Below are 26756 nucleotides of genomic sequence, written 5' to 3' on the forward strand. Positions count from 1 at the left end.
AACGATAGGTTATGAAATTCTGCCCACTATTTTCACAGAGGAAACTTAGAGCTCCCAGTCAGTGATTGCTGTATAATTCTATTGGCTGTGTATCTGGAATAAGGAATAATTTCAAATGATTCTAGTCATTTAACAAAGGCAGAGAGACTAAGAAGCCCCTTTTTCGAAGCACATAAAGAAAACACTGAGATGGTAGGCCAGATAGAAAGGATCAAAGTGAGAAAGAAATGATAGTCAAATTAGAATGTGCAGAAGCAACATAAAAATCATCCCCTCTTCCTTATACGTTCTCTTGCTTAAGTAAAGAAACAGACAAAAATCTCAATTCTGAAGTGCATAGCCAGCAAACATCTGCCTTTCTGGTGGGATCCACGTATGTGCTATGAAGGGGCTGAAAGGCTTATTTGCTAAAAGACATTATGGTGTCATCTTTTTGAGTTGAGGTAGTGTGACTCAGGGTCTGATTCAATGCATCTGTGTTTCCTGGGAAGATAAATACAAATGGAGAAGGGCCCATGAAGACATTAATACAGCCTTCTTTATCACCCAGGCCAAAGGCCATCTCGCGAAGACAGGAAACCTAATGAAAGAGAGTCAGACCAGGTACATTTTGATGTGAGGAAGTGGTGTAAAAGACTGACAAGGAAGGGAACCCGTAAGGGGTGTTTTTGGGGAGTCAGGAGCTACTTCAGTGCTTTAAGTTACTGTGGTGAATGCCACAAAATGGATCTGGGAGCCCGTCATTGGTCAGCTGAAGGAAAGTTTGATCTAATTCAATTAATTTGCTCTGGGCCAGCCTGACAGAATTCTTAAAAGGTTAAACATTCTAGTGTGGTCTTAGATCAGGACTGTTTCCTGAGGATTAGCGTTTTCTGAACGAGGAGACCCCCATGTGTCAGTGTGAATCTACACAACTCGAGATAAGGCACTGAACTCCCACAATGGCTTCAAATGATGACCAAAAAATTGCCCCACTTACTGTGGTTTTGCAGGAGGTCCCGTAAAAGAGATCATGAGGGAATTTTGCTTCTTTTAAAATGAACATAATTTTTCTCTTGGGGCTCCAGAATATAAACTTATGATTTTTGGGATGAAGTTTCTTTCTTTTTCTTTTCTTTCTTTCTTTCTTTTTTTTTTTTAATATATCATACTAGCAAATCAGTTGGATCATTCCAGCTGTGCCAGAGGCAGGATCTGACAGCTTTTCCTGAGCTCATGTGGTCCTAATCAGCTCAAGAAGAAAAGCCACCTTGGTGCCAGTTTGAAAGAGATTTTCAGTTTGTAGTAATTTAGACAACTTGACACAAAAACTTTTTTGATTCTTTTTTAATCCAGTGGCTGTTGTTTTTAATTTTTGACATTTGGCTTAAGATTGAGTGAAATGAGAGGATGTTTGTGTCAGTCTATTTCATAAAACCCTTTTTGTGCGGAAAAGCAACAATTAGCATGATGTAAATCACTTGTGGAAGTCCTTAAAAAAATTAATTGTCCCTTGAAAAGAGATAGATACTCATTAAACCAATGAACCCAGGAGTAAATTTGTAACAATGTGCTCCAACAATAGAGAGGAAGCAGAGAGAGAGGACATATACATGGGGTCATCTTTTTAATCTTATGCCATGATGTGGTCAGAGTACTTCTAACACATAACCTGGCATCTTCTTTTTGGTTTATTTCGAACTTTCCTTTTTGCTTTCCAAAATTTTTGGTAGCACAGCCTGTGTGTCCCCCACCGAATTCACTCACTGATTACATCATACCATGTCTAGAATTGTGTTTTTTAAGTTGTGCTACAGGAATTAGATCCCCAAAACATTTAAATAGCTTTCTCGTAGGCTTTGTCGTGCAAACGTGAATATGTAGGGAGGAAGAGTACATTTCCCCCCGGTTCACTTACAGTCTCAAATCGTCTCAGGTGTACTGTGACTACCTCTGCTACCTCACAAAACGTGTTCCTTTGAACTCTGAAGTCTAAGGTGTAACCAGTTGCTTTTGGCTGCCATGGCTCTGAGGATGACATGAAGCTGTCATCAGTAGCATTCTATCTTCCAAGCTAAAGGTGCCTCTGAGTTACAAACCGTGCTCTTCAGAGGACAGAGGTGAGCCCACTGTGAAAAGAATATATTAGAGACAAAGAACCTGAGGTCCTCCTGGTTGAACTGTTCCAGCCCGGCTCATTTGATAATTTTTGGTGATTAGCATCAAAACATCACCCACCCCTAACTGTGAAGGGAGTGGCAAATACAGTTCAATCAAAAGAAAACTGCAGGGAGTGTACATTTTAGATCGAACACGTGGTGTTTTACATCAAATGCAACCCTTCACCCCCAAATACTGGATGCTCAATTTTATTGACTATATTTTTTAAATGTCACCTGGTCTCTTGGTTTGAGCTTACTGGTAGGGATACCAGAAATGCACTGCTTGGAGACAAAAATAACTGTCCCCCAAATCTGATAACCCCTTTTGCTGAAGCCCACATCCATGGTTCTACAGTTACCAACAGAGGCATTTCAGTTTTCTTTGGGAAAACTTTGTCCAGAGTGAGGGACTGGTGACTGAAAGGACATAAAGGAAGCCTGTGTCTGTGGCAAGAACATCATTCTGTTAGTAAATCAAAACAAATCAGTCCAAGTTTGCCTTCAGAAATATGGAGAATAAAAGAGAACATGGTCCCTTCCTGTTGGGCTGTTCGACAAAATCAAAGCCAAAGACTCTACATAGTGAGTTACTTGTGTCTTAAAAAGAAGGAAGCAGTCTAATTCAGTTTGAAGAGGAGATGAAGAACACATATCAAAAGCGGTCTTTTAGCAAAGTGTCTCACAAAAGGACATTTTAGTAGTTTGCATATGCATTAAAAAGCTGCAATACTTGGTGTATTCAGGTAAGTATAGAATAAATAGGAAATGGTGAGATCATCAGAGATTTCACACTTCACATTCACACAGCTGAACAAAGAGCTTCATTATTGTCATGGCGACACAAGGACGCATCTGCAGGACCATTCACCCCTCCTTGATGTACCTTCATCAATGGCTGCAGAGAATGGAGAGCAGACGCCGTGTGCTAGAAACTCAAAAATTAATTTTGAATTCACTAAAGTGAATTGTGTATGTGTGTGTGTGTGTGTGTGTGTGTGTAAGGGGTGTATGCAAGAATCACACTTTCTACTTAATACCACAGTTGGGTGCTTAGCTGTAGCCACTGCTTCTATTTCTACATTCACAAAACTGGCAGATGAAACATGAAAAAGAATACTGACTCTTTAATCTCTGCTTTTCCACCTAAGGCCCAAGGCAGGCTGACAGGGAACTTCATTCTGGAAACAGAGCTTTTTTTTTTTTTTTTTTTTTTTTTTTTAATTCTGGATTACTTTCTCCTCTGCTTTTGAAAACTGTGGGCTTATAGGGGAGTGAACCTGACATAGACTTAAAACAAGAACAAGTTTCTTTATCTAAAAAGTTACAGTCCTTGATGCTTCCAGGAAGGTCATTTTCAAAACCCACAGGAGAAACAGCATTAGAGCCAGCAACTGTGCATTAAGTGCTTTATTTACTTGCAATGGAGACAGTTTTTCATTTAGAATTGCTCATAGGATCAACCATGGCTTTGATGCTATGCAGACTTTCCTATAGATTTTGCAATTAGTGAGCTAGATGTCTTAAATAGCAGGCATCCACAAATTGGTTTTTAGTGTTTTTTTGCAAATCTATGTACTGAGCAATATTTGGCAAAGTTTAATGATATTTGATACTTAATCTGAGTTACAAGCTTAAGGACAGAAAACCTGTGGATGTTCTGTGAATGACAGTGCATCATCTATGGATTTTCCCCCTAATACGCTAATGACAGGCCCTGCTTGAATTGCTATCTGTGTGATTTATAACCTCAGAAGAGGTTTTTTCCTATACCCCAGCCAACTGATAGATTTTTATTAACTGTTAATACTGAATCATGCAGAAAACTTTTCATTGATTTAGACATGTCAATTTGTTAAGTTTAAAAAATAAATTTCCCTTTTCTTCACGATAATGCACTGAATTGGAGACCAAAGCTTTTAAACACTGATGGTATCATGTTCTAGGATAGGAAGGATCAAAGTAATTGTTGGCATGAGTGACATCTGAGATTGCAGATATTTTTTCAAGCTGTTTTCAGTTGAACCAGGGAACTTCACCACCGCTCATCCCTGCCCTTCTCGACCTAAAATAGTTAAGGACAGAGGATTGTTTAGCCCTACACCTACTTTTTTCTGCAGGGATCTTCTATATAAACGAGAGCAGTGAACTCTACAGCATGGAATTAAGGAAGAATTATGGCTAGGAAATGAGGGAAATGGTGGATTGATCCCCTCATTCACTAAATATTTTTCTGAGTGCCTGCCCTGTACCAGGCACTAGGGGATATCTAAGTGAGCAGAATCTGTGGTGGGTCTTTCTTCCTATAGTCATCTCAATTAGTCAAAGTAATTCCATTTCCCTTGCCAGTGACTGGTTTCAGTTTGGAATATGACGAAGTACTAGACAATGAGACTCAAGGGAAGTGTCTCTACTGTGAGATCCTGTTGGAAAAGTTTATTTCATTCTGAAGCAGAATTTGCTTCTATTTGCCTTTGAATGGGAGAAAGATGCTTATGGGTTCTTTTCACTAATAAATTTATAACTGTGATAACCGTGATGGAAAGTGGTATGTAGGCCTAGGAAAGCACAGGGGCTCTGATTTAGCCTGGGTGAATTCTTTTCCTCCCTTTAAAAGTGAAGAATAATGGAGTCTCGGGGATCTTAAGTCGGGATGTAGGGTGAACTAAAAACAGGCAAAAGGGGTGAGGTGGACCTTATACTGAGATTTATTGTTATGTCCTGGGGGGACCCTGTGTTTCTGGCTGCAGTCTTTTTCATTAAGTCCACTAACCATCTTTAACAAGAAACATATAAGTGGTGAGGCTGAGGCATACAAATATTAGTGTTCTGTAAAAGCAGTAATATTTAAAGGAGCCCAGAGAAATTCCATTTGTTCACCTGTTCTTTAGATTTTCAGAAATCCAAGTCATTTGTTGTGAAAACATTATAGATTCTTCCACGTAGCAGTCATTGTTGACTGTCCACTGAACAGCTCTTCTCCCACTTCTTTCTGGTTACCAGATCTCTAACCTGGGGTTTTACGTTTGATGCTCTCCTTCCAAGTCCCAGGGAAAAACCTTGATTGTTTAAACCAGTCATGGTAATGCCACCCCTTGCCGGTGAGTGGCTTAGGCTTGGGCATTTCACGAAATGCCGAACAATGTCTCTTTCTACTGGAGGCCGTATGGGAATATTTTCTTTCCAAAATGAACACAAATAGCGACTGACCCTTTCTTGACTTTGGATAGTGCGCTGTTTGGAACTGATGATTGGTGGTGCTTTAGCTGTCTTTTGATCATGAAGAGAAAGTTAAGACAATTACAGAGAAAGTATAAGTCGTTCTTACTTGGGTGTTCTGTTATTTGTAACTACATGTGTACTAGCTGATATGCCCCACCAAAAATTCTAGGAAGCCAGAGAAGACGTGAGAGTTCTTAAAAAAAGGTTCTAATAACCTGATTCTTAGTTAACCCTATATTTATGGAAAAAAACATTGTATGCTAAAGACATACACAAATTGAATCATATGCTGCTCATTTGTGTAAAAATGTTTGAGGTTTTTTGAGATGTACAGGGTGTCATTAAATCAAAGTTTTAAGGAAAGTGTTTTTTACATATATTGTTTATACAAGATTAAGACTATGATGTCTTCATAGGAAGTAATGGAATTGATTTTAGGATAATTGATTTAAGTTAAAATGGATGATTTAGAAGTATTTTTTTCTGATCATGCTTTATAAGAGCAATGGATTATTTTCTCTTAAATATCAGGTGTAATTTTTTTTAAAATAATAAAAGCAGCTGCTAATTGAAATAGTAATAAGAAAAAAACCCAAGAATCTGTGTTAGAATTGTATAAGGATATCAGTCAAATCGAAGTTCTGGCTTACTCTGAGCAGAGAGAAAAGATAATGTGTAGGTTTATTTTGTGCCCTTTTCTAAACTCTTCTAAGCCTGGAATACCCTTAATAACCTCCGTTCCCACTCTCCTATCTCCTGCCATCTTGGCTTCCTGCCATCTTTCCAGGTCCTGGGAAAATGTGCCTCCTAAGGGACTTCTCCATCCTTCCTTGGTTACCCCCCACCTCTGGGGTTTCTGTGTTTTGTTTATACATTTTAATAGTCCTTGTTTTATGCTGCCTTTTCAAAATTGGCTGTTTTCATGCTCTGTTTTCTATTCATATGTAAGCTTCTTGAAGGTAGAGACCACATCTTAGTTATTTTTGGAACCTTAAAGCAATACCACAAAGCTTGGTATCCAGTAAGTACTCACAAATGTTAGATGAGCTTGAACAGGAAATTGGAACAGGAATGTTCACACATGTAATCGAGTACATAGGAAGATATCAACCAGGGGGAAAAAAACTAAAGACCTCCTTTGGCTTACAAGTTGACTGTTACTGCTATTTATGCTCTATTAACTTTATCCGCTGATACTCAAAACTTTACATCTTTGTAAAGAAGCCAATCTCTTTATCAAGTTACCACATACTGGTTTCATTTGAACCTGCTTGAGATACCCTCAGAGCCAATTCACTACTCATATTTTACTACTACTAATATGAGTACATGCATCTAATTGGAAAGGAAAATACAGTCCTTTAAGATCCTTAGTTGATTTGTATTTACTTTTACTCTATGTAAAATAATGCCTTCTAAATATTAGCATAGTCAGTACTTCTCAAGCTTGAACATGGATTGAGTCAACTAGGGATCTTATTAACTGGAGATTCGGATCCAGTAAGCCTGAAATTCTGCATTTCTGGAATACACTGGAGCAGGGACACTCAGCTGGTGGTGAGGTCCTTGCTGTTCTCTGTTCTCTGTGTTTGCCTGTCCTTGGACTTGAAAAGGTGAAATCAGCATTTGCCTTTCCTCCTCCAAGCCCCCTCAAAAAAGACATAAAATAATACTAATGCATTCCTGCATAAAAACCTTTATTTTGTCTCTGTGTCATAGTCTTTTTAGTTAGTGGACAAGCACACGATTTGGGCTGACTTGGCTTTTGAAAAAAGTCAGACGTGGTAACTATTACATGCATTTCCTTTCATGGGAATTCTTATATTCATATGGAAGAGAAGGAAAAAAACCTCATTTGCTTTGGGAAAGAAATCCAGCCAATGATTAGGTTGCAGCTAAATCTCTGAAGACAGCCCTGAAAGAGGATAAGATCAGAAGAATAGAAGAGAGTCCCCTGTGCTATCTGCATTTAGCCCACCCATCAGACTTGATACCTTCCCTTCTCCCTTAATTCTCAGCTTCCTTTACCGAGTGCAATGGCTGCATATCCAAATCAACAATTAAATTCCCCTTTTGTTTGTGTGGCAGATGACAAATGCATGGAGGACATCTTGTGTTTCCTAGGCAGGCAGGGCACTTACTTTGATTGATGCTCCGTTGTAGAAAAAAATGAGCTGGGAAGGAATTGCAATGGAGGGCCTGTAGACTGGAAGGGGATATACTAATTAGTCCTGCATTAAGCAGTCAGCTTGCATTGGCGATGAGACGCCTCCAGGAGGAAAGCGTAGGGATTATTGATACAAAACAGCATGGAATGCATTATGCCAGGTAGCTGTGTATTAGTTTTATTAGGAAGTATAGAATTTAGTAAGAAATAAACACTCAGGCTACTGTTTTTTGTTTCTGTCTTTTTTAACATCCTCCAACTGTACTGGGCTGACCATGCTTTTTAAATCTACGTGACATTATAGACAAGCTGGAAGTCCTTTTCTCTTTCTGAAATAAGTCTTCCAGAGTTTCCTTATCCTGCATGGTTCAAGGAAGGGAAAACTGCCACCCCTTCTATCCTCTCTGGCTTCCTTTCTCTAAGGTCCCACAGCTCCAGAGCCTGGAGCCTTGCTGGTGAAACACAACTTCATAAAGGGAAAGGAAGTTTTCCGTCAGGCCACTCTTTCCAGGTTTTGGAGAGTCGTTGCTGATTTGACCAGGGAAGAACCCTAGGGGTATCTCAAGACAAACTCAGCATCTTCTGCAGACAAAAGACTGGGTTAAAAGGGACTAAAGAGAAATGCAGAGAATGTTTCTGTTTGGTTTAGCATTTGCGGTTTGCCCTTCTATTTTTCAGGCTACAAGCAGATGGTTGCACTGCTCCATTCATATTCAAGAGGGACACAGATGCTCTAGGTAACTGGAGGGGGTGACTCTAGGGAGACATGACTGGTCATCTTGAGGTCAGTACTTCCTGAGCAATGGAAAACTGGAAGATGACAGGCAAAGATGCTCAAATAATTACTAATACGAGTGGCTTCAAATTCAAATCTGGACATGTTGATTTGGTCATTTTGGCCTGAAGAATCAATGAAATTGTGTTCAATGACTCCAGTGAGGTGACTTAATGAAAAAAAAATCACAGAGGTTTTTGCTCATAGTGTGAAAAAAGAGGACCCCAAACTTCCTTGGTTTTAGAATACCAATATAATTTCACTAACCCACCATGTTAGTACAGATAATGTGATTCTTTATGTTGAAAACCAGTGAACAACCAAGGGTCTTGTGCTAACCTAATAGGAGAATAAATAGTCCCAAGTTCTTGGTTCAATTTATCACAGTTGTCAAATGCTGGTGCATCTAAAATTCCTTTTACTTTTCTTATTCTGGAGACAAGTTCATCTAAGGATTTGCAGATGCCTATGCTAGGAAAAGATATGTGATAAAGATAGCATTTTGAGTTATCAAAGACTATTGAGTCTTGTTTTTTTTTTTAAGTTTTATCCATACACTGAAGCACAAGACAGATATCGAAGTATCAGAAATATTATCAGATGACTAAAAACTGTCTTTCATGGACAGAACCAGGAATTGTGCCAATAGCTCTAGGAAGAAAAGCTAAATAGTTAATGCGGTTTATTTTTTAACCATCCCTTTGTTTTAGAATTCTATCTTATTCTTGAGCTGATGCTATGTCACCATGACCTTCTCCTGCCAAGAAGGCACAGTTGAGGCATCCTTCAGTAATAGCCTAGGGCTTTGGACAAGCAAGATGCTGTGCTGGCTTTTTGCCTGTTCTTCCAATGTTTACACAACCAAGACTTATTACATGCTCTGTCATTTTGTTACTGGGCTGGCTTTGGTTGGAGATTTAGGTAAACAAGGGACATTCCATCACACAATTTTAGACTCAATCTTACTTTATAATGATGTTAATGTTTATTGTACAAAGCAAGGTGCATTTGTATATTTTAGCATTTTATTTCAGTCACAGAATGCAAAAACTGACATTGGCATCAGTTTGATTTTGTGTGTGTGTGTGCGTGTGTGTGTGATTGAAGATATTAAGCACTACAAGAATGTTGAAATTTCAATCTGATTAGGATCAAAATTCTTCAGGATCAAAACACTCCTTTTCCTCCCCCTACAGTTTTACTAATTGTGTGCTACTTGACATTGTGGAGTTATTCCGCAGCGTGATAGCTAAATATGTGAAGTGTATTTTACTGTGCAGAATTATCAGCTCATTCTATTTGTTTTTCATGTGTTTAAGGTTATTAAAAGAACTTAAAATTAGAAGTCATGTGTATGAGTTGAAAGAGTGAACTCAATCATTGTTAGCAGGCTAAATCATAAAGCAATAGCCAGTATGTCAATATCAAGTAATGAAAAAAATCACAGAATTTGAAAGCAGACCATCTCTGTTTATTAGCTGGCAAGATACCAGAAAAATTAGGAGACTAGCACAATAGTGAATGGAGGAGTTGTTTATTTTCAGCACTCTCAAATTATTCGGTTACCGAAAACGAGATAAAAGTAGATCGGAAAGAATGGCATCAAACATATTTTGTTGGAGACCTTTGCTTTATGGGAAGAAATAAACTGCCCTAGCTCTCTGTTCCCGAGGAATTGTGTTTCTTCAAGCTGTAAATCAAATCTCAGAGAGATAGCATGATGTTTTCCAAATAATAACTGAGGATGACAAAGTTCTTTTTGTCAGCATCAGGTTTCCGAATTTAGACCTCAATTAAGAGTCCCAAATGAAAAAGCACCCCTCTCCCCCCACACACAAGGTCTATGACAGTGTCCTACAAACCATAAATTCATTTTTAAAGTCTGGATCTCTGGCATATATTGGTCCAAAAACATATTCATAGTTTCCTCTAAAGATTCTGATTTTTCTCCATTTTTTCTAAATGCCCAGCTACAAAGAACCTGATGTTTCTTGTCGGGGAACAGCATCATTTTTCCCCTCAATTAATTGAAGAGCCATCTGCTGCTATGATACACAACACCCATTCATTCAAAGCCACAAGTGTGTCCCCTACATCCGTGGTGTACAATACCAAGGCACACACTCCGTGCTGGGCGTAGAACCTGTCAGAGAGCAGCCTTGCAGGCAGGCTTTTCCCAGAGACATGACATATATAAAATCTGATACTGAACTTGGCCCCATGTCATTGTTGCTAATGCAGGGTTAAAAACACAGTACAAGATGCTCCCACTTTGAGACTTTGGCTAGCTTACTGTCTCTCTATTATGCTTTTGAAGATCAGGGTTTAAAATGAGCAAACAACTGCAAAAGAAAGCCCTGAAACAGCTCTCCTCAGCCATGGCCAGAAAGGAGAGCTTTCTGGAGAGGAAAAACACCGGCAAAGGCCATCTGGCTGGTTTTACTGCATAAAAGCTTCAACTTCAAGCTGTGTCATCTCATGTATGGCATGCTGCATGTATTTAAAACTAGAGTTTAGAACCTTCTAGGAATATAGCTGGTAGGCCCCTCATCTTTTAGGAAGAGTCTAAGGAATAGTCATAGAAAGAACCTCTGGTTGGAAGAAGGCAGCCCCTTCCTAAGAGGTCCCCAAGATCTGTGCCTCTCGCCTTATGAGACTGTCAAACCCCTTGCATGCATGGTATGAACAGCCCAGCTGAGTCTGATGAGGAAAAATTGCTTGAGGTTGCTGGTGTGCCAGTTACTGCTTGGGCCCAGCCGGAACACTGCTAGTTCTGCTTTGCCTAAGTGCCACAAAATGTACCTTGGAGGTCAGCCTGCAGGTCAGGGGCTGGAAACCAGACACAAAGAGTTGAGATTAGTTTTTCTCTCTCCAGAGTTGGGAGCTGGAGGTACCTGTTCCTCTGAATAACTCTCTTTCCAGAATACAGTGAGAAGACAACACCTTTGAGAGCTGCTGTGTCCACACCATATGCTCTGCCTCTGCTACCGGGCTTCCCTCCCCCCGGCCCTGTTGTGTAGCTCTTCAAGACGGAATTTTTATAGGCGCTGGCTTATTTGAACTTGACTTCTCCTATGTATATTTTGAAACTGAGACCACAAATTTCAGAGTGGAAGTTGCTCTCCAGAAAATGAAAGGGTCAGGAAAACACTTCAGATAAAGGTTCCCCCATCACTTTATGGGACAGAGCAAAAGAGACCACGAAATCCTTGGGTGAGCGCCAAAAGATCCAGCAATTTCTCTGGGCCTGAGGTCCAACTTTCAATCTAATTCCGACACACGTTGAAGTGATTTATGTCTCACTTTTTCTCACCGCATTCCGACAAGTCTTCTCAAATGTACACAGGAGACATGGAGAAACGATATTGAAACCAAACAAGCATCAGAGAGAGAAGAAACCAGCCAGGTGTGCCAACACATCGGAGGTACTTACAGTCCAAGTGACTGTGCCTGATGCCCTCGACGTCCTCGGCATGAATGAAATGGTAGCATCTCTTCCCCACAATGTCTACAGGGCTCAGATCCATATAATCACTGATCCTACAATGAGAAGGGCACAGATGAAAACTCAGAAGAAGGGAAAATATAGAAACTGTCAATGACTTAGAAACATATCTACTGACAATTTTCATTACACCAGGGTACCCGGGAGGACCTGGCATTATGAGGGAAAACCCTTTATACATAAGATGATTTCTTTAATGTCTAACAGATGTTTTCAAAAGTAGGAAATGCGCTAGATCAAACAATTGTGTTCAAATAATTAGATAGGTTTTTCTTTTCTTTTTTTTGGCATCAGAATACACATTTAGACAACATAATTCCATGAAATTATTGAGAATCAGTAACAATGCAAGATCTTCAGTAGAGGCTAAGATAACTCAAGGTTACATAATAGAATAAAAACATGTTATGTTTATACCAAATGATTAGAGACACCTTTCATTTAAACAGATTGGTCTTCTATTGGATATTTCTATGAAAAAAGGCTTCAACTGCTTCTTGGCACAAAGTCCAAATTGGCATTTCAAGGGATATAATTTAAATGCTGAGACATACAGATGCCTGGGGGTATTATCTTTTTTAGTCTTAGTCATTTGGGAGCTCAGCTTTCACTCCTGGCCCTTTTAACTGGTACTTTGTGGTAGATTCCACACAGAAACTTTTAAACCATTTCAGCAGCTCTTCCAGGCTTGTGCTGGACATTACATGTGTGTGTGTGTGTATAAGCCTCTGTCATTGATTGTCCAGACGTCAGTGTCCTCAGGCAGCAGTGCAGGAAAATAGAACAAAAATTGGAAAACATGTTGGGAGAATCTGCCTGGTTTATACAAACACGTCAAAGTGCTTATTATCCTTCTCCCTGTCCAAGTGCAGATTCATTTTGGTTAGTCCAAAATAAAATGTCTTTTGTTTAATTTATTCTCTTTAATGTCCCTGTGCTTTTCATGGTTTATGGCTTATGATATATTCAACTATGAAGTGAAGCTTTAGAAACAACGCATTCAAGAAACCCATGAGATCACTGCTGGAGAGTTAAACCTGATTCCCAACGCAGGGAAATCAGAAACAAAACAAAAGCAGGATAATATGGAGTATAATTAAAATATACTACCCCGTGAGTGACTTTCTCAATATCTAGCAATACAAATCATATTTTTTTTGGCCAAACTAGAATTCTTGGTAAGATAAGACTAAATGGGGCAATAAAAAGGAATATTTTCTCTGGATTCCATGGTTTTCTGATACAAAACAGATTAGTTGGTGTTTTCCTGAAACTATTAGCTGCTTTTCCAGCACAGTTTACACACCCTTTCTGCAAAAGAGGGAACAAGGATGTCATGAAAAGGCCCTCATTGGTGTTTTTGAAATTTGCCAGCGCCTCTGAAAGCATTAGATGTCAGCCTTGCCGGAGGCTGTCCTAGGGAACACTGGGGAGAGGGACGGTCTGCAGAGTCAAGGATTGGCTTTCGTTTCTAGTTAGTAATTCCCTAATTAAACAATAAACCCCAGGAAAAAGCCACTTTGTTCCTTAGGGAAGACATTTCTTCAGTTTATTCTTTATTTGAAGGAAATCCTTCCAAAGGATTGAAGCACTTCTCAGTACTAGAGCTATTACCGTGGTGAACCTGACCAGCTCAGTGTTCAAAGACCTCTTACTATGTGTGTTGAAAGCCCCAGACCAGTCTGATGACCTCTGTCACAATCAGAACCCTGATGGCATCTTCTACTTTGAACCTCAGTTTCCTTATCTGTAAAACAGCCTAAGAGGTTGTGAGGGGATTAATAAAAGAAATTAACATTTGTTCATTTCATAGCATAGTATCTGGCTCATGGTATGTTTTTCCCTTAGGGCAAATATGCAGTTACCTTTCACACAGGTCTTTCTAATAATTACTGTCATTGACAGTTGGGAAATAATGCTGTATTATATTGGCTAATAAAGGGTTGTGGACAACTTTTATTTATTTATGTTTTAAATGGGAAGGAAAAGAAGTTGAAAGTGGGTCACAGAAAATGATCTCAATTACTAGAGTGGCACCATAAGGCACTCACGTCCATGGAGCGCGAGAAAAGAATTAATCTGTGATCACAGGAATGAAAATTAAGTGATGGTTTGGGGATAGGACAATCACCGAGTAATCGTTAGGTAAAAAAGACGAGCCTCCTTTTTATCCCCTTTTTTTTTCTTTTTGGAAGGATTGGTGGTAAATCTAAATCAAGGGAGCTGACATATGTTTTCATAGAATGAAATAATAGTTCGTCCTTTGACTTGCTACCTGCCCACCGCCTTGCACACTCCGCCCTTCCCAGCATTCTATGTTTATATCAGAATAAACAGATTTGTGGGCCATAATTGTGTTTTTCATGGGTACACATGTATGAAGGGTCCTTCTCAGTGGTTATTTTGACCAATTCCTTACTATTTAGCCTGACTTCTGAAGAAAAGCATGAAACAAGGAATGCAGGCAGACCCCACAGGATTCGTAAGCATGGTTTATGAATCTGGTGGATTTGGGATTAAATCCTGGCCTCTGGTAAGTCCCTTAACCTTTCTCTCAACGTGGAAATTGCCTGAGGGTGATGGAGACCTACCTCACAGAAAAGTCTGGAAGTTTAAATGAGATGATGCACATAATGAGCTTCACACATTGCCAAGTGTGTAGTAAGTGTTCAATAAATGTTAGCTATCTTTATTACTTGCCAGCCTCGCTAATCAGTCTGGTTAACGGGCTTTCTCGATATTCTGTGGCCATTCCAGAACATCTTAGACATTGCCAGTTACGATTATAAAAATTTTAATAAATGCCACCACAACTTGAAAAATAGATTTAGAGTTACTTATTAAATAACAGTGACAGGTTCATGATGTCTTCTACCCCACCAAACTTAATAGTTCAGGTCGGTATCTTCTCCCACTGGTGAATTCTTTCCTCTGAATCAGACTCTGACCGGAAATGGTGGGCATTTCTAACTCGGTCTCCACACCTGGACTGAACTCAGACGCTTTCTGTTTTCCTCTTGGCTAGGCCCTGGAGAAGTCAACTGACCGTTATGCTACTTCATTTTTCCTCCACAGGCACTCACAGGGCTCAGTGAACATATATTGTATTCACACCTGATAACAATCTGTGCCACAAAAGCAACATCTCAGGTTCTCAGTAATTCTTCCTGTGGCACCTGGGGACAGTTAGTATCGCCACGGCTTCCTTCAACAGCTGGCACGTGCACAGCTCCTTTCTACCTCTCTCCTCCCATCCCATGATTCTCTCCTCTTTAAATTAGTCTGATGATGGGCTGGTGACTTCTAGGTGAAAGGTCTGAAGGGGCATTGTCCCATTTCCTTGTCCCTTGCTTTGTGCTTAATAGAAAAAGTGAACTTTTAACCAAAGGCTAAAAAGTCCTTTTATAAAAGCTCAGTCCTGGAAAGGACTGCCAAGTCATTTATACAATGAGTCATCTTTCTTTTTTTTTTAAATTTATAAAAGTGAGAATTATGAAGTTTTATTTAATGTACATGTAGAAAGCCCCAGACCAGTCTGATGACCTACATATCAGAATTAGAATCCTGATGCAATTTCTTTTTTGTCCTTTTTTTTCCCTCTGGGGGGCTCAAATTCTCATCGGTTCTCTGTATGTGTTATGGACTGAATGTGTTTCCCCCAAATTCATATATTTTAGCCCTTCTCCCCAAGGTTATGGTATTAGGAGGTAGGGCCTTTGGGAGGTAATTGAGTTTAGTGAATGACAGGGATAGAGCCCCTGTGATGGGATTTGTGTCCTTATAAGAAGAAGAGACCACAGCTCTCTCTCTTCCCTGTGTGAGGACACAAGAGAAGGCAGCCATCTGTAAGCCAGAAAGAGGGCTCTCACTAGGAATCTAATCAGCCTGCACCTTGACCTTGGCCTTACCAGCCTCCAGAACTATGAGAAATACATGTCTGTTGTTTAGGCCACCCAGTTTATGGTAATTTGTTATAGCAGCCCAAGCTGACTAAGGCAACGTGCTTAACGCCTATATGAACACTGACCATCTGCAGCCGTCAGGAAGACAGTCTGGCTGAGGCGTCAGGAAATACCCTTCACTGCATCATTTTGCCAGTAACGTCTCAGCCCTGCTCTCTCCATGGGTTCTTGGCCAAAATGGGCCTTACTTATAACATGTATAGATGTCTGGATATCCTGATCCATTCCATTGTTGTTCATAACCTAAACCAGGCTAGCAATGTAAATTTTACATAAAAAGCATGTTTGGTGTCAGTCCCAGCAGCCATTAAAAGTACCATCAGGATTTATAATGAGCCTCATTGGGAGAGTAAAATCCTGCAGCCTGCTGAAAACACCAACCCTCACCAATGTGCAACATACAGCAGGGCAAACGGAAACAAAAACCAAGTACCTATTTTCACAGTAAATGATATTGAGGTCCATATTTACTCGAGTGACGAACATATGGCAGTCGATTCTGACTTCATTGATTGTAGGGGGAGGCAAGGCATGTGCCACGACCACGAGACCCATGATTTGGCTGGGGACAGTCCTCCCATGGGACAGTGACACCCGCAGTCGTAGCCGGCCGGTTATGTGAATCACCTGTCATAGAACAGAAAGTACAGGACACGGTCAAATATACATCTGGGATGTAACAGAGTTTCTTTTGAGGAATGCAAAATTACATCTGGCACATCCAACATCAGCTTGTATCGTCTGTAATCATAATGGCTGTCAAAGTGCCCTCAGTGTCCTCAAGGCAAGCAGCAAAAGAGAAATATTATACTCTGAGCATTTCTCAAGGCAATATTATTACTATGCTATATTACGGCTATTTTTCAGGACTTTGTTTTTTTCTTTTTTTCACATTTAGAGGAACTTCATAACCAGATAAAATGACCATAAAGTTGAGCACTGAGCTGCAAAAAGAAACCTTTGCATCATTAGCCCTTGTTACTACTGGAGGATGTCGGGCTCTCTCCAAATCTGCCCTGATTGGGATTACATGGCCATCTTCTTTCAGAAGTGTGGCTCAGAGCTTGCCTTCATTTGGAGGTTGATATTGCAAACAGCCAAAGACTCCACTCAACCAAACACTCGGTGGCAATGACACGAATGGGCCCTTTCGAGAGCAGATAGTCCATATTAGTCAGCGCTGAGTTACCAGTAGTACCGTGAGTTTTTGCAGTGTCCATGGGGTTGAAGGTCAGTGGACTTTCCCTTCATAGATTCTTTAACTTCCTACTAAAGTAGGGTTAGGAAGACTCACTCTATTTTGGTTCCTTATTTTGATTACTTGTGCAGAAACAGGAAAGAGAACATGGGGTTGTAATTTTCGGTTTCTTGGCCAAAATATACAATAGCTAGTCCAGGTCACCTAGAGCCAAACAAAATAGGTTCATCATCCTCACACATTTTAAATGGTATTATTTTTACAAAGATGTCTTTTGAAAAGGTTCCTTTGCTTATAAGATGCATATAGAAAAAGAGCCGGAGTGTTAACTTTTTTAAATGATGTTTTGGGGAAACAAATCCAGGAAAGGGTGGAAAGTGGGAAGGATTTGTGTGGCTGTGATTCAAGATGATGGAAATCATGTGAGTGGGGGGCATGATGGGGGGGGGTTGGAGACAATAGTGTGTGTGTGTGTGTGTGTGTGTGTGTGTGTGTGTGTGTACTCTGTGTTCCCAGTACCGGTACCCTGCTATGGTGTGTGTGTGGGAGCCCTCCAAAACTAGGTCGTAGAGGTAATTGCTGTTGGACCCTGAAGCTCAGTTTCGTAGCTGAGTTTCCACATTTGGTTTGCCTTTCCAAATGCATCCCTGAGCACCGAACCATCTTTTGCCATAAAGAACCGAAGTGGGAAGTGGATCTCTGGCCTCCTAGGAGCAATAAGATCCAGCGTCTTCTCCTTCCTAGGGGCTTGACTGGTCATTCCTTTTTCATTTCTTTTTTGTTTCCCTTAAGTTATTCCGTTTTCCCAAAGCGAGCCACACTGCTGTCAGCCAGGAAGCAGGATCAAAGCTTATGGGCCTCGCTTCAGAGTCCTGGCTGTTCTAAATCATACCTCTCCCCTGTCCCCTTCACATTGGCACCCAGAGCTGCTGATCTGGAAACGCCAATGAGGAGGATTATTTAGGTTATTTCAGGAGCAGTTTTTCGACCACCCACATTTGAAGTTAACTAAATTCATACTTAATGCACCTGTGCTTTAAGCTTTGGTCAGATGAGCTACTTTATGAATATTTGAAAATGTTCCTAGAGGCAAGAATGCTAAAACACCATCACAGACACACATTTTTTTGCAAGACCTCATTAACTAATAAAGAAATAGCTAAAAGAAATGGGATTAACTTCACAGGAGGGGTGTTAACAGTCCTGGTCCTACTCCCAGCGAGGCTTACATAGATGCTCATTTATCATTATCTGTCTTGTTTTATCTGGAACACTCAGCTTCTTGGCAAAACACAGATCTATAAATGCTCAGGAAAATACACAGCCAGAAATGATATGCAAAATAAATGCCCGCTCGGTATTCTATTCTAAAGCGATTTATAGGTACCTGGGCTAGAAATCATTTTGGGAAGGCAGACAAGCTACAGGGGTGAGGTGTCCGTATGTCAGCTACATCCAGCTTCCAGGCTCCAGCTGTGCCTGTGGCCACTGAGATGTCACCCGGGGTCAAAGTTGGGTCAAGTAGGGCTCTGGATGCGTCAGTTTCTGATTTCGATACCCTGGACAAGTCACTCAACCTCTCCTCTTCTCAGTTTCCTTTTCTGTGAAGTGGGGTAACAACTATTTTGTAGTTATGTTATGAAGACCAAAGGAGATAATGGAGGTGAACACTTTCTGAATTGTAAAGAAGTCTACAAATTTTATTATGATTCTATTCACCTTTAAAAATATCAGCTGAATGATAAAGAGCAATTATTAATTTAATCTTGACCAAAAGCCTAATAAATTATGAAATTTTATAATCCTTTAAGTATTTGGAAGAAAATTTGGGAGGGTCTATTTTAGATCCTTCTCCCTTTCATTTTTTAGTTCAATCCCTGTCCAGAGTCACCTGGTTTGGAAATGGAAGAAAAGAGCCTAGAATACAGGTTTCTAGGTCTTGTTTGAGTGTCATTTCAACTTTGTTACCCATGTATGCATTTACGTGGATAGTCATATTGAATGAAACATTATGCCAATTTACTGCCTTAAGTAAACTGTATATAAACCTTTAAAAAGATAACCAGAAGCTGAGGTTATTTGAAAAGTCTGAGAAACAACATAAAGAAGAAGGAAACAACTAACAAAATTACCAACTCAGTAACTAAACAGTTGTCAAGAAACATTGAAGAACGATCAGAAATGTGTTTGTCTGTGTGCACATCTGGAGGTGAGGGAGGGTAGGCCTGCTAAGAAGCAAGGGATACCTGATAGGGCCTATAATTAATTTTTGGTTTTAAGTTAATGTATTTTCCATAATCCATTTCATAATATCAACAGTTTTTTCCCTCACATGTGACAGATTATGTGTAAATTTTAGAAACATGCCTGACAGCATGTATCCAAATACATGGTTAGTTGTTTCACTTTGTAGTTGCTTTTAAGGCCTGAAATATAGAGGAAAGAGTATTGTCAGAGGACCTGGGTTCAAATCCTCCCTCTAGCATGGTATAGTCGGGCAACTATGATGCTCAGAGAACTGAAATGACTTCCTTAGTTTTCAGGTCAGTATATTAGAGATTAAAACCCAGTACAAACAGAATAAGTATTCTGTACAGGTCTTCCTTGTTTTCTTAATAAGGTTATCAAAGGGCATTTTATTGTTGTTTTTTTTCTCTTCAGTTTGTAAAATACATTATGTACAAGGGACCTTGTTAGGTGCCAGGGAACAGACCAAGGTGACACAAATACAAACCTGTCCTCATAGTCTATGGACTACGTAGTGGGAATAGACATATATATTTACCCGTAACAAAGTAATATTGGGAGATGACAAAGTGTCTGATGGTGAAAGTGGTTTCCATCAGAATCACCTGAGAAGCTTTGTTAACACACAGAGTCCCGGGCACTGGCCTCCAGAGATTCTAATTTGGTAGGACTGGGCTGGAGTCCAGCTCCATATGTGATACCTACCACTAGAGAATATCTGGCTAATGGGTTTGGAGTTATACCAGTGGTTCTCAACCTTGCTACACATTGGGGAGTCTTTAAAAGTCCCCATGTCCAAGCCTTACCCAGGACAAAGTAAATAGGGATCTTTGGGGTAGAAGTCCTTGTAGGTCTTATAGGGCTGCTGAGAGGATTAAATGAAAATGTATATAAAGTGCCTAGATATATGCCTGATACATAGTATATGCTTAATTAGCACATTTTTATTAAGTAACAGGAATACACTGCAAGAAAAGTATAGAATAAGATCTTTGGGAGTTCAGGGTACGTAGACAATACTTTTGACTGAACAGATTAGGAAGGCTATGTGAGCCTGGCATTTGAGTCAGTTGTAGATATAAGATATGATCATAGAATGTTGAAAGGCGTTTTCAGATGGAGAGGAGAGCTAGAACAAAAGAAAAGGGAACCTATTGGGACTGGCAGGGCTCCAGGAGAACAGTTGACGTCAGCCGGAGAAAAGACAGCGGTGGCCCAAAATGGCAGGTACAAGCAGTAGAGACTGGTAACAGGAACTGGGGAGAAGAGACAGCACCAGGATTTTGAGTCTGTCTTGTAGGGTGATGGCGATGATAGACTAAACGGCAACTGGTAAGGCAGGAAATACTGACCGTTGTGGAGACAAAGATTTCCCTGTGGACATTTTGTATTTGAGCAGCCTGGGGAGATTCTAGATAAGGTATCCAGCGGATAGCTGGAAAAATGAGCTGGGCACTTAAGAAAGGATAGTTGGAGGTATAGTTTGAGATTTTTTTTCTTTCCTGGAGGTGATAGTTAAAACCAAGAAATTCAATGGAATTATGAAAAGAGAAAACAGGGGAGATGAGAGAACACCAAAGGCAGTTTTCCTCCTTTGAGTGTCTGCAGCCTAAGGCAACTTATGTTTTTCTCTAAATCGTAGTTTTCTTGCTCTATAATAACTTGTGTTAAAAAGTGAACATTTCTCAAAGCTCTAAGCCCCCTTTTTGTCCACCCACAATGCCATTCTGATATAAACGCCAAGCTTGCCATATCATCGCCAGTCCCGTGGTGACATCCCAAGGAATGGAATTGCTTCCTTATAAAGTTAAATAGGTGAATGAGAAGTGATTTTGAATACAAATCTCTAAGCCTAAATACTAATATTTAAAAAAGCCATGAAACTGTAAAAATAACATCATCGCTTTAAAATGAAAGGCTATTGTGGAATAGAAATAACGCTTAATTGGGAAGCAGAACGTTTGATTTCAGTCCTGATTTTGGTAACTTTGATAAGTCCGTTGGCTAGGGCAACATTTCCTCAGATATAAAATGGAGGCTAAGGAGCAGGTAATAATGCTTAGGGTTCTCATTAAGTTCTAGAGAGTTCTAGGACCTCATACTCAATAGTGTGGCCCTTACTGTGCTGCAGCACTGCCCTACCTCTCATTTCTCCATGGTGGGGGCAAGAGTTTCAGAGGACTGCTGCAATTAATAAATGCAGAGCATACTTTTAGAATTAATCTGTATGGTTTTTATGGGTGATATCTGACTTAGAACAATGCTTTGGTTTTGGCCAATATCAGGTAAAAAAATCGCTTCTGTGTTCTGAAGGTTCACCTTAGTCTGGTCTTAAATCTAATATACAGACATTCTTTAAAAGAGATTTCTGAACTAAAAGATTCTTCGCCCCCTGAGCTCAATTTTATATAAGAGCTCAATCCTCACTGAGCTTCCTTTCATTGTTCTTGTTTTATCATAAAGAGTTACACAAAAATGCTAAAGCCCGTATTTTTCTAACCCCCTTACACAGCACTGCCCAGACGCCAGCCCCAGTGAAGCAGAATGTACAAGATTTCTGAGTTGAAATCCCACTGTCTGATAAAAATGTCCAAATTAGCAGTATTTGATGGTCCCATATTGAAGAAATCATTGTTTGACTTTTATTTTTCTTTTCTGATACAATGAGTGGCTATGTGCAATGCTGTAAGTACATGTTCTCAGAGTTTAGGATGAGTGTGGGAGTGTTAACAAGCCATGTTTCTTGGACAAATATATATTTCTTTTTCTGCCATATGCTCCTTTCAGTTGTCTGTTAGTGATAAACACAGTAGATGTGCTCCACTAATATCCTCTCATTATAAACAAACCCATCACAAAGACCTTGATAAAACCTCCCCTCTGTCAATACTTAAGGAAAGAAAGTCTGTAACAGAAAAATACATCTGGAAACTATTCTCCATCTTTTAGGAATAAATCTCAGTACGAGTAATATGAAACGTTTTCTTTATCAAAAGGAAGTGCTAAGTATTATGTGCATTATTTCCCACATATAATGTAAAGTACGGAATTAGGGCTACATAAATAGGGAAACAGAAAGAAGAAGCTGCAGGCATGAAAAAAGTGGATGCCCTGGGTTTAGAGCATCTTCAGAGATTTTTTTCACTTGTCCTCTAAGGGAATCCAAATTTACCTTAAAAACTAAGCTTCCTACTGTTATTCTGGTCTTTTTTCTTTTATTCCCCTGTTGAAGCCTGGTTTAACATATAGATCATCAAGTCACTAGCTCAGGTGGGAGAGTCAACTAATTATTTTTAAGTGATGGGAGCGCTGAGGTGGCCTACAACCTGCTGAAAGATAAGAGCTTATCGAGGTCTTCTGAGCCTAAACATCTAGCCTACAGGATAACAACTTAATCTAAACTAGCATGAGAATACAAACCTCATGTACTTCATGCAAAGTTTTAGGGAGTGGGCTCCCTTCCCCCACCCCCCTATTTAGAGCATGCTGATTTATAGGTTGGAGAATCTGCCGGTAGAGATCTCTCTGTCACCATCTGCCACCTAGGTCTTTGCATAAAGCCTAAACAAACAAACAACAGCCAAACAAACGGAGACCAAGTGCTATGGAGAACAGGGCTCGTAACTTTGAGCCCCCTGAAGGGCAGGAGTACAGTAGAATGCCCTTTCGATTCCCTTTCGAGAGTCTCAAGATTTTATTTCTAAAAACTGATCTTATTCTAGTAGACTTTAGTTCACATTGGGGACTTTAGCAACGGGGGATGAGAAAGGACAGAAGAGGGAAAAGTTGACTTCTGAAGGCCGGCCGGGAGGTGAGATTCAGGGGGGAAGGAGGTTTTGGCAGGGAGTGGCTGACAATGTAGACCTCTTCCAGGGCTAAGGGGGTTGCAACAGGAGAGGTAGTCCTGGAATGTCCTCATCAGCTAGGTATGGAGATGGCTTTCAACTCAGGAACCATGTGGGTTGTGGCAGTCTTTCTAGGAGTTTGTCCCTGAGAATTTCCCTAAGATCAGGGATCTTCAATATTGGGCAGGGTTGATGGTACCAGGACTCCAGCACTTATGGATAGAGGACCAGCAAGAACTAGTAAGGAAGGGGTCTCAGATGGGCTCAATTTAAGAGTGGCTGTAGTGGTGGAGAAGAGGGGAGGTGCGACTGGGTACTGGGGAAGCTTCCTGGGCAAAGTTAAGAAGAGGAACCTTGGCAGAAGCCAGTCTTTTTGGATAAAAGGACAACAATTAGATAGAAAGTGTTCATTCGCAGGGACTTGATATCTTCGTTAGGTGTGAATAAAAAGGAAGTGAGCAGGGTGAGGGATGTAGGTGGAGCACAATGGGTTTGATGTTTGGTCTGATTCCTGAAAGACTGAGTGAAGACTTCAGGAAGTGAACAGACCTGAAGCAGTACGTAATGGCATTCCCGACCACGGAAGGCAGAGGAAGGAAGGAAAGGAGGCACTAATTTCTCTACTGTCACTGAGATACTCAGTCCTGTCGGAAAACAGATCCAGGCACAAGCAGCTATGGGCATTCCTCCTGTAGAGAAAGTCCACTCACTCCATCCAGTGCACAAACAACTAAAACAACTGGATGGGCCTGGGGGAGAACATATTTTGTTCTTTAATTAGAAAGCTTAAGACACTTAACGCTGGTATTAGGGATTTATTTTAAACCAAACACAACTCTAGGGTTAGTGGTTCTTAATGTGGAATGTGCACAATAATCACCTGGTGAGCTTATTGATAATGTGGATTCCCAGGTCCCAACCCCCAAAGAGTGCTCAGCTTTTTTAAATTGAGGGAGAAGCCTTGGAATCTGCATTCCACCAAGTGCCGCAAGTGCTTTGGATGCCAACCCAGAGCCATCTTTTAAGTCCTGCTTTAAGGACAGGCCATACAGCTCATCCACTGGCAGCTTCCTCTTTATCCAGAGAGCTGATCGAATGGATAAAGATGACCCAGAAGTTCATCACAAACTGCCTCCTAAATGAGCAAAGAAAGATGACCATACATTTACATTTCAATCTGCACTGAAAAAAAAAATCCCTCCCTACTCCATAGAAAACAACTCATTGTCTTGGTTCTTTGGAAATGGACGTTGGGGCATGGTAAACAGGAACCCTGAGCTGATGTGGGATCACGGAGCATTTTCTGTGCACAGGGCTGCTCAAGGGAGCAGCCCGGGAGCCCCATCACAGCTCCTTTATTTGTGTAAAGGTTTGCTTTCTCTCAGTGGCCACGCCACAGTGGGCTGCACTGCTGTGATGTAAGCCTCTTGGGGGAGGTCTAGCACCACCAATCCTCTCCCCAGTCACCCAGCCAGCCCCTGGTTTAGCTCCTGATTAATTCAGGGGAATCCTGAGAGGTTAACCCTTAATTTGATGGCTCCAGTGGGGAGCTGAGAGATTGCTAGTAATTTATCACCCTCAGCTTTTTTTTTTTTAAATATAGAAACATTTTCTAAAGCAACAAACAAAAAAATTATTTTTAAAACCCACATTTAAAATACATTAGCTACAGCATTCTATTCTTATATGACTATCTCCTCCAAACACAAGAATTACTTCTCATCCATCTCTGTTAACAAACTTCAAATTCATAACATGAAAAAATATAACTACAATTATAGCCTTAGCTTCTCAAAATGGGTCTGGACTCCACATTTGTTTCTGTTCCCTTTAGAGAAAAATAGTTTTTCTTCTACCAACGGTAAGATTTTTGATTGGTATAGTTTAACTAAACTGGAGAGATTTCCTTAACGAGATTATGTAAATGTATGCCAAAGATATAAACCCCATTTCCTCAGAGAGTAGAACACTTTAAGTATCATTTAATAAAACAGGACCAGGGGTAGAAACACCTTGATAAATTGTTAAGGGGCAAAGCAAGAAGGCTGAACTATACACATCTGATCAAATTTCGTTTGAGGCAGTTACTTTATTAAAGTCTCCTAGAGAAGGACAGAGGACCATCGTACCTATGTGGAGGGTGACTTTTTATTCCTCTATCACTTGATGTGGAGGAGGAGGTAGCATGCCTCTTGGTCCCAGAAACCCCCTGTGGCTTAGTGCCACTGTCTGAAGGATAGAAAGGCACCTCTCAACATAAATGTAACAGACAATCCCGACAACATTGAAAAAAAAAAAAGATTCACAACTCATCCGGTGCCAGGTAAGGAATAGAAACTGGCTCCCTACTCCCATCCCGTCCCACGCCTCTCCCCCAAATACCATATTATATATTTACTTCAGAATCCATGAGCTCTCATTAGGAAAGATATGATACAAATTGAATATTTTTTATTCCCTAGCCTTGCTTAACACTTTTGTTGAACGTGCTTTTTAACTGAAATGTCTTTATTTTAACAACTGGTCTTGTTAGTCTCCTTAGCCTTCGTTTCTCCTAGTTTGCTAGCAGAATTTATACACAGATACTCTGAACGGCAGCGTATGTCCGAAGGCAGCTGTGTACCAGAAACTGAGTGCTTCTCTGCATGAAGACAGCAACACCAGAGAGCTCACTGCTGTCCTGAGACAGTGCTAAGGCGGCCTTCCTCTATCATCTCCTCCACCCAATCTGAAGGTCTGCAGAACAAATGATTGCATTTTGATAACAAAGGAAACCCTTTGGAGGAATAACGCTCCAATGTGGGAGTCAGCTACCTCTTTCTTCCTTAGTTGCAGAGGCTGCATTAAAGACAATTACCCATGTAGATGGGTAAACCTTGGTCCTTGTGGAAGGGCAACTCTGCTGTCTTAAGAGCTGAGATATTTTTTAAAGCCGCAATCCCCTTAAAGGGGAAACACACAAATATTAACAATTGTATTTCTGGTAATTCAATAATTCTAAGGCAAACACATGGGTCACAAATATTTTGAAAAAAAAAAATTAAAACCCCAATATTCCCCAAATTTAGACATAAAACTCCTTTAAAGATCAAACCTGAAAATGATCACTTCCCAGGAGGCTACAGTATGTATCTGGACTCTTAAAGTGAGGAGAGTACAAAGAGTTCTCTTAAGCTAGGCCCTTTAAACCTAATATGTGCAAGAAATAAAGAATACAGACTAGAAGTTAAGATTCTTCAGTTTTCCTGGCACAGTCAGGAACATGTATTTCTGTGTTGGACTTCAAGGACCTCCTTTCTCTGCATCGATTTCCTCACTGGGAAAGTGAGTGGGCCTAACTACGTGGCCTCTGAGACCTTTCCTTAGCGTAGTGTCTATTAAATCCGATATTTGAACACGAAGCCTTGACCCATCATCAAAGCCCTAAGCCTCTATAACTTGCCATCTCTATTATCTTGGTTTCCGTTCTTTGCGAGGCCCAGATGTTATATATTTAGCATGGATTAGCACAGGACATTTTCTTAAATGTTTCTTAACCTGCCCTCCAAACTCTATAGCTAGTATTTTATAAGGCTGCTTAATCCAGTCCTAAATTTCATCCTTAATGAGAGTAATTTCTAGTAATGACATGCCTCTCAAAACGTCTCACATTTTACGAACTGAATGAATCCACGCTGGTGCCAAGAATTTGTGTTTG

At 40.3% G+C, this 26756-nt stretch overlaps 1 protein-coding gene across 19 annotated transcripts in view; it reads right to left on the reverse strand.

Annotated features, from left to right (window-relative positions):
- The window catches only part of NPAS3 (neuronal PAS domain protein 3), an 850867-nt gene that overhangs the window by 11004 nt on the left and 813107 nt on the right, over nt 1-26756 (reverse strand). For all 19 annotated transcript variants that reach the window (XM_081050527.1, XM_081050528.1, XM_081050526.1 and 16 more), the window contains 2 exons: nt 16203-16396; nt 11736-11842 (listed from right to left, as the gene is read on the reverse strand). In XM_081050527.1, coding sequence (XP_080906653.1) covers nt 11736-11842; nt 16203-16396 — 301 coding nt within the window. The remainder of the gene's footprint in view (nt 1-11735; nt 11843-16202; nt 16397-26756) is intronic.

This window comes from Rhinolophus hipposideros (genome assembly GCF_964194185.1).
Source record: "Rhinolophus hipposideros genome assembly, chromosome: 5".
NCBI classification, from domain to species: Eukaryota; Metazoa; Chordata; class Mammalia; order Chiroptera; family Rhinolophidae; genus Rhinolophus; species Rhinolophus hipposideros.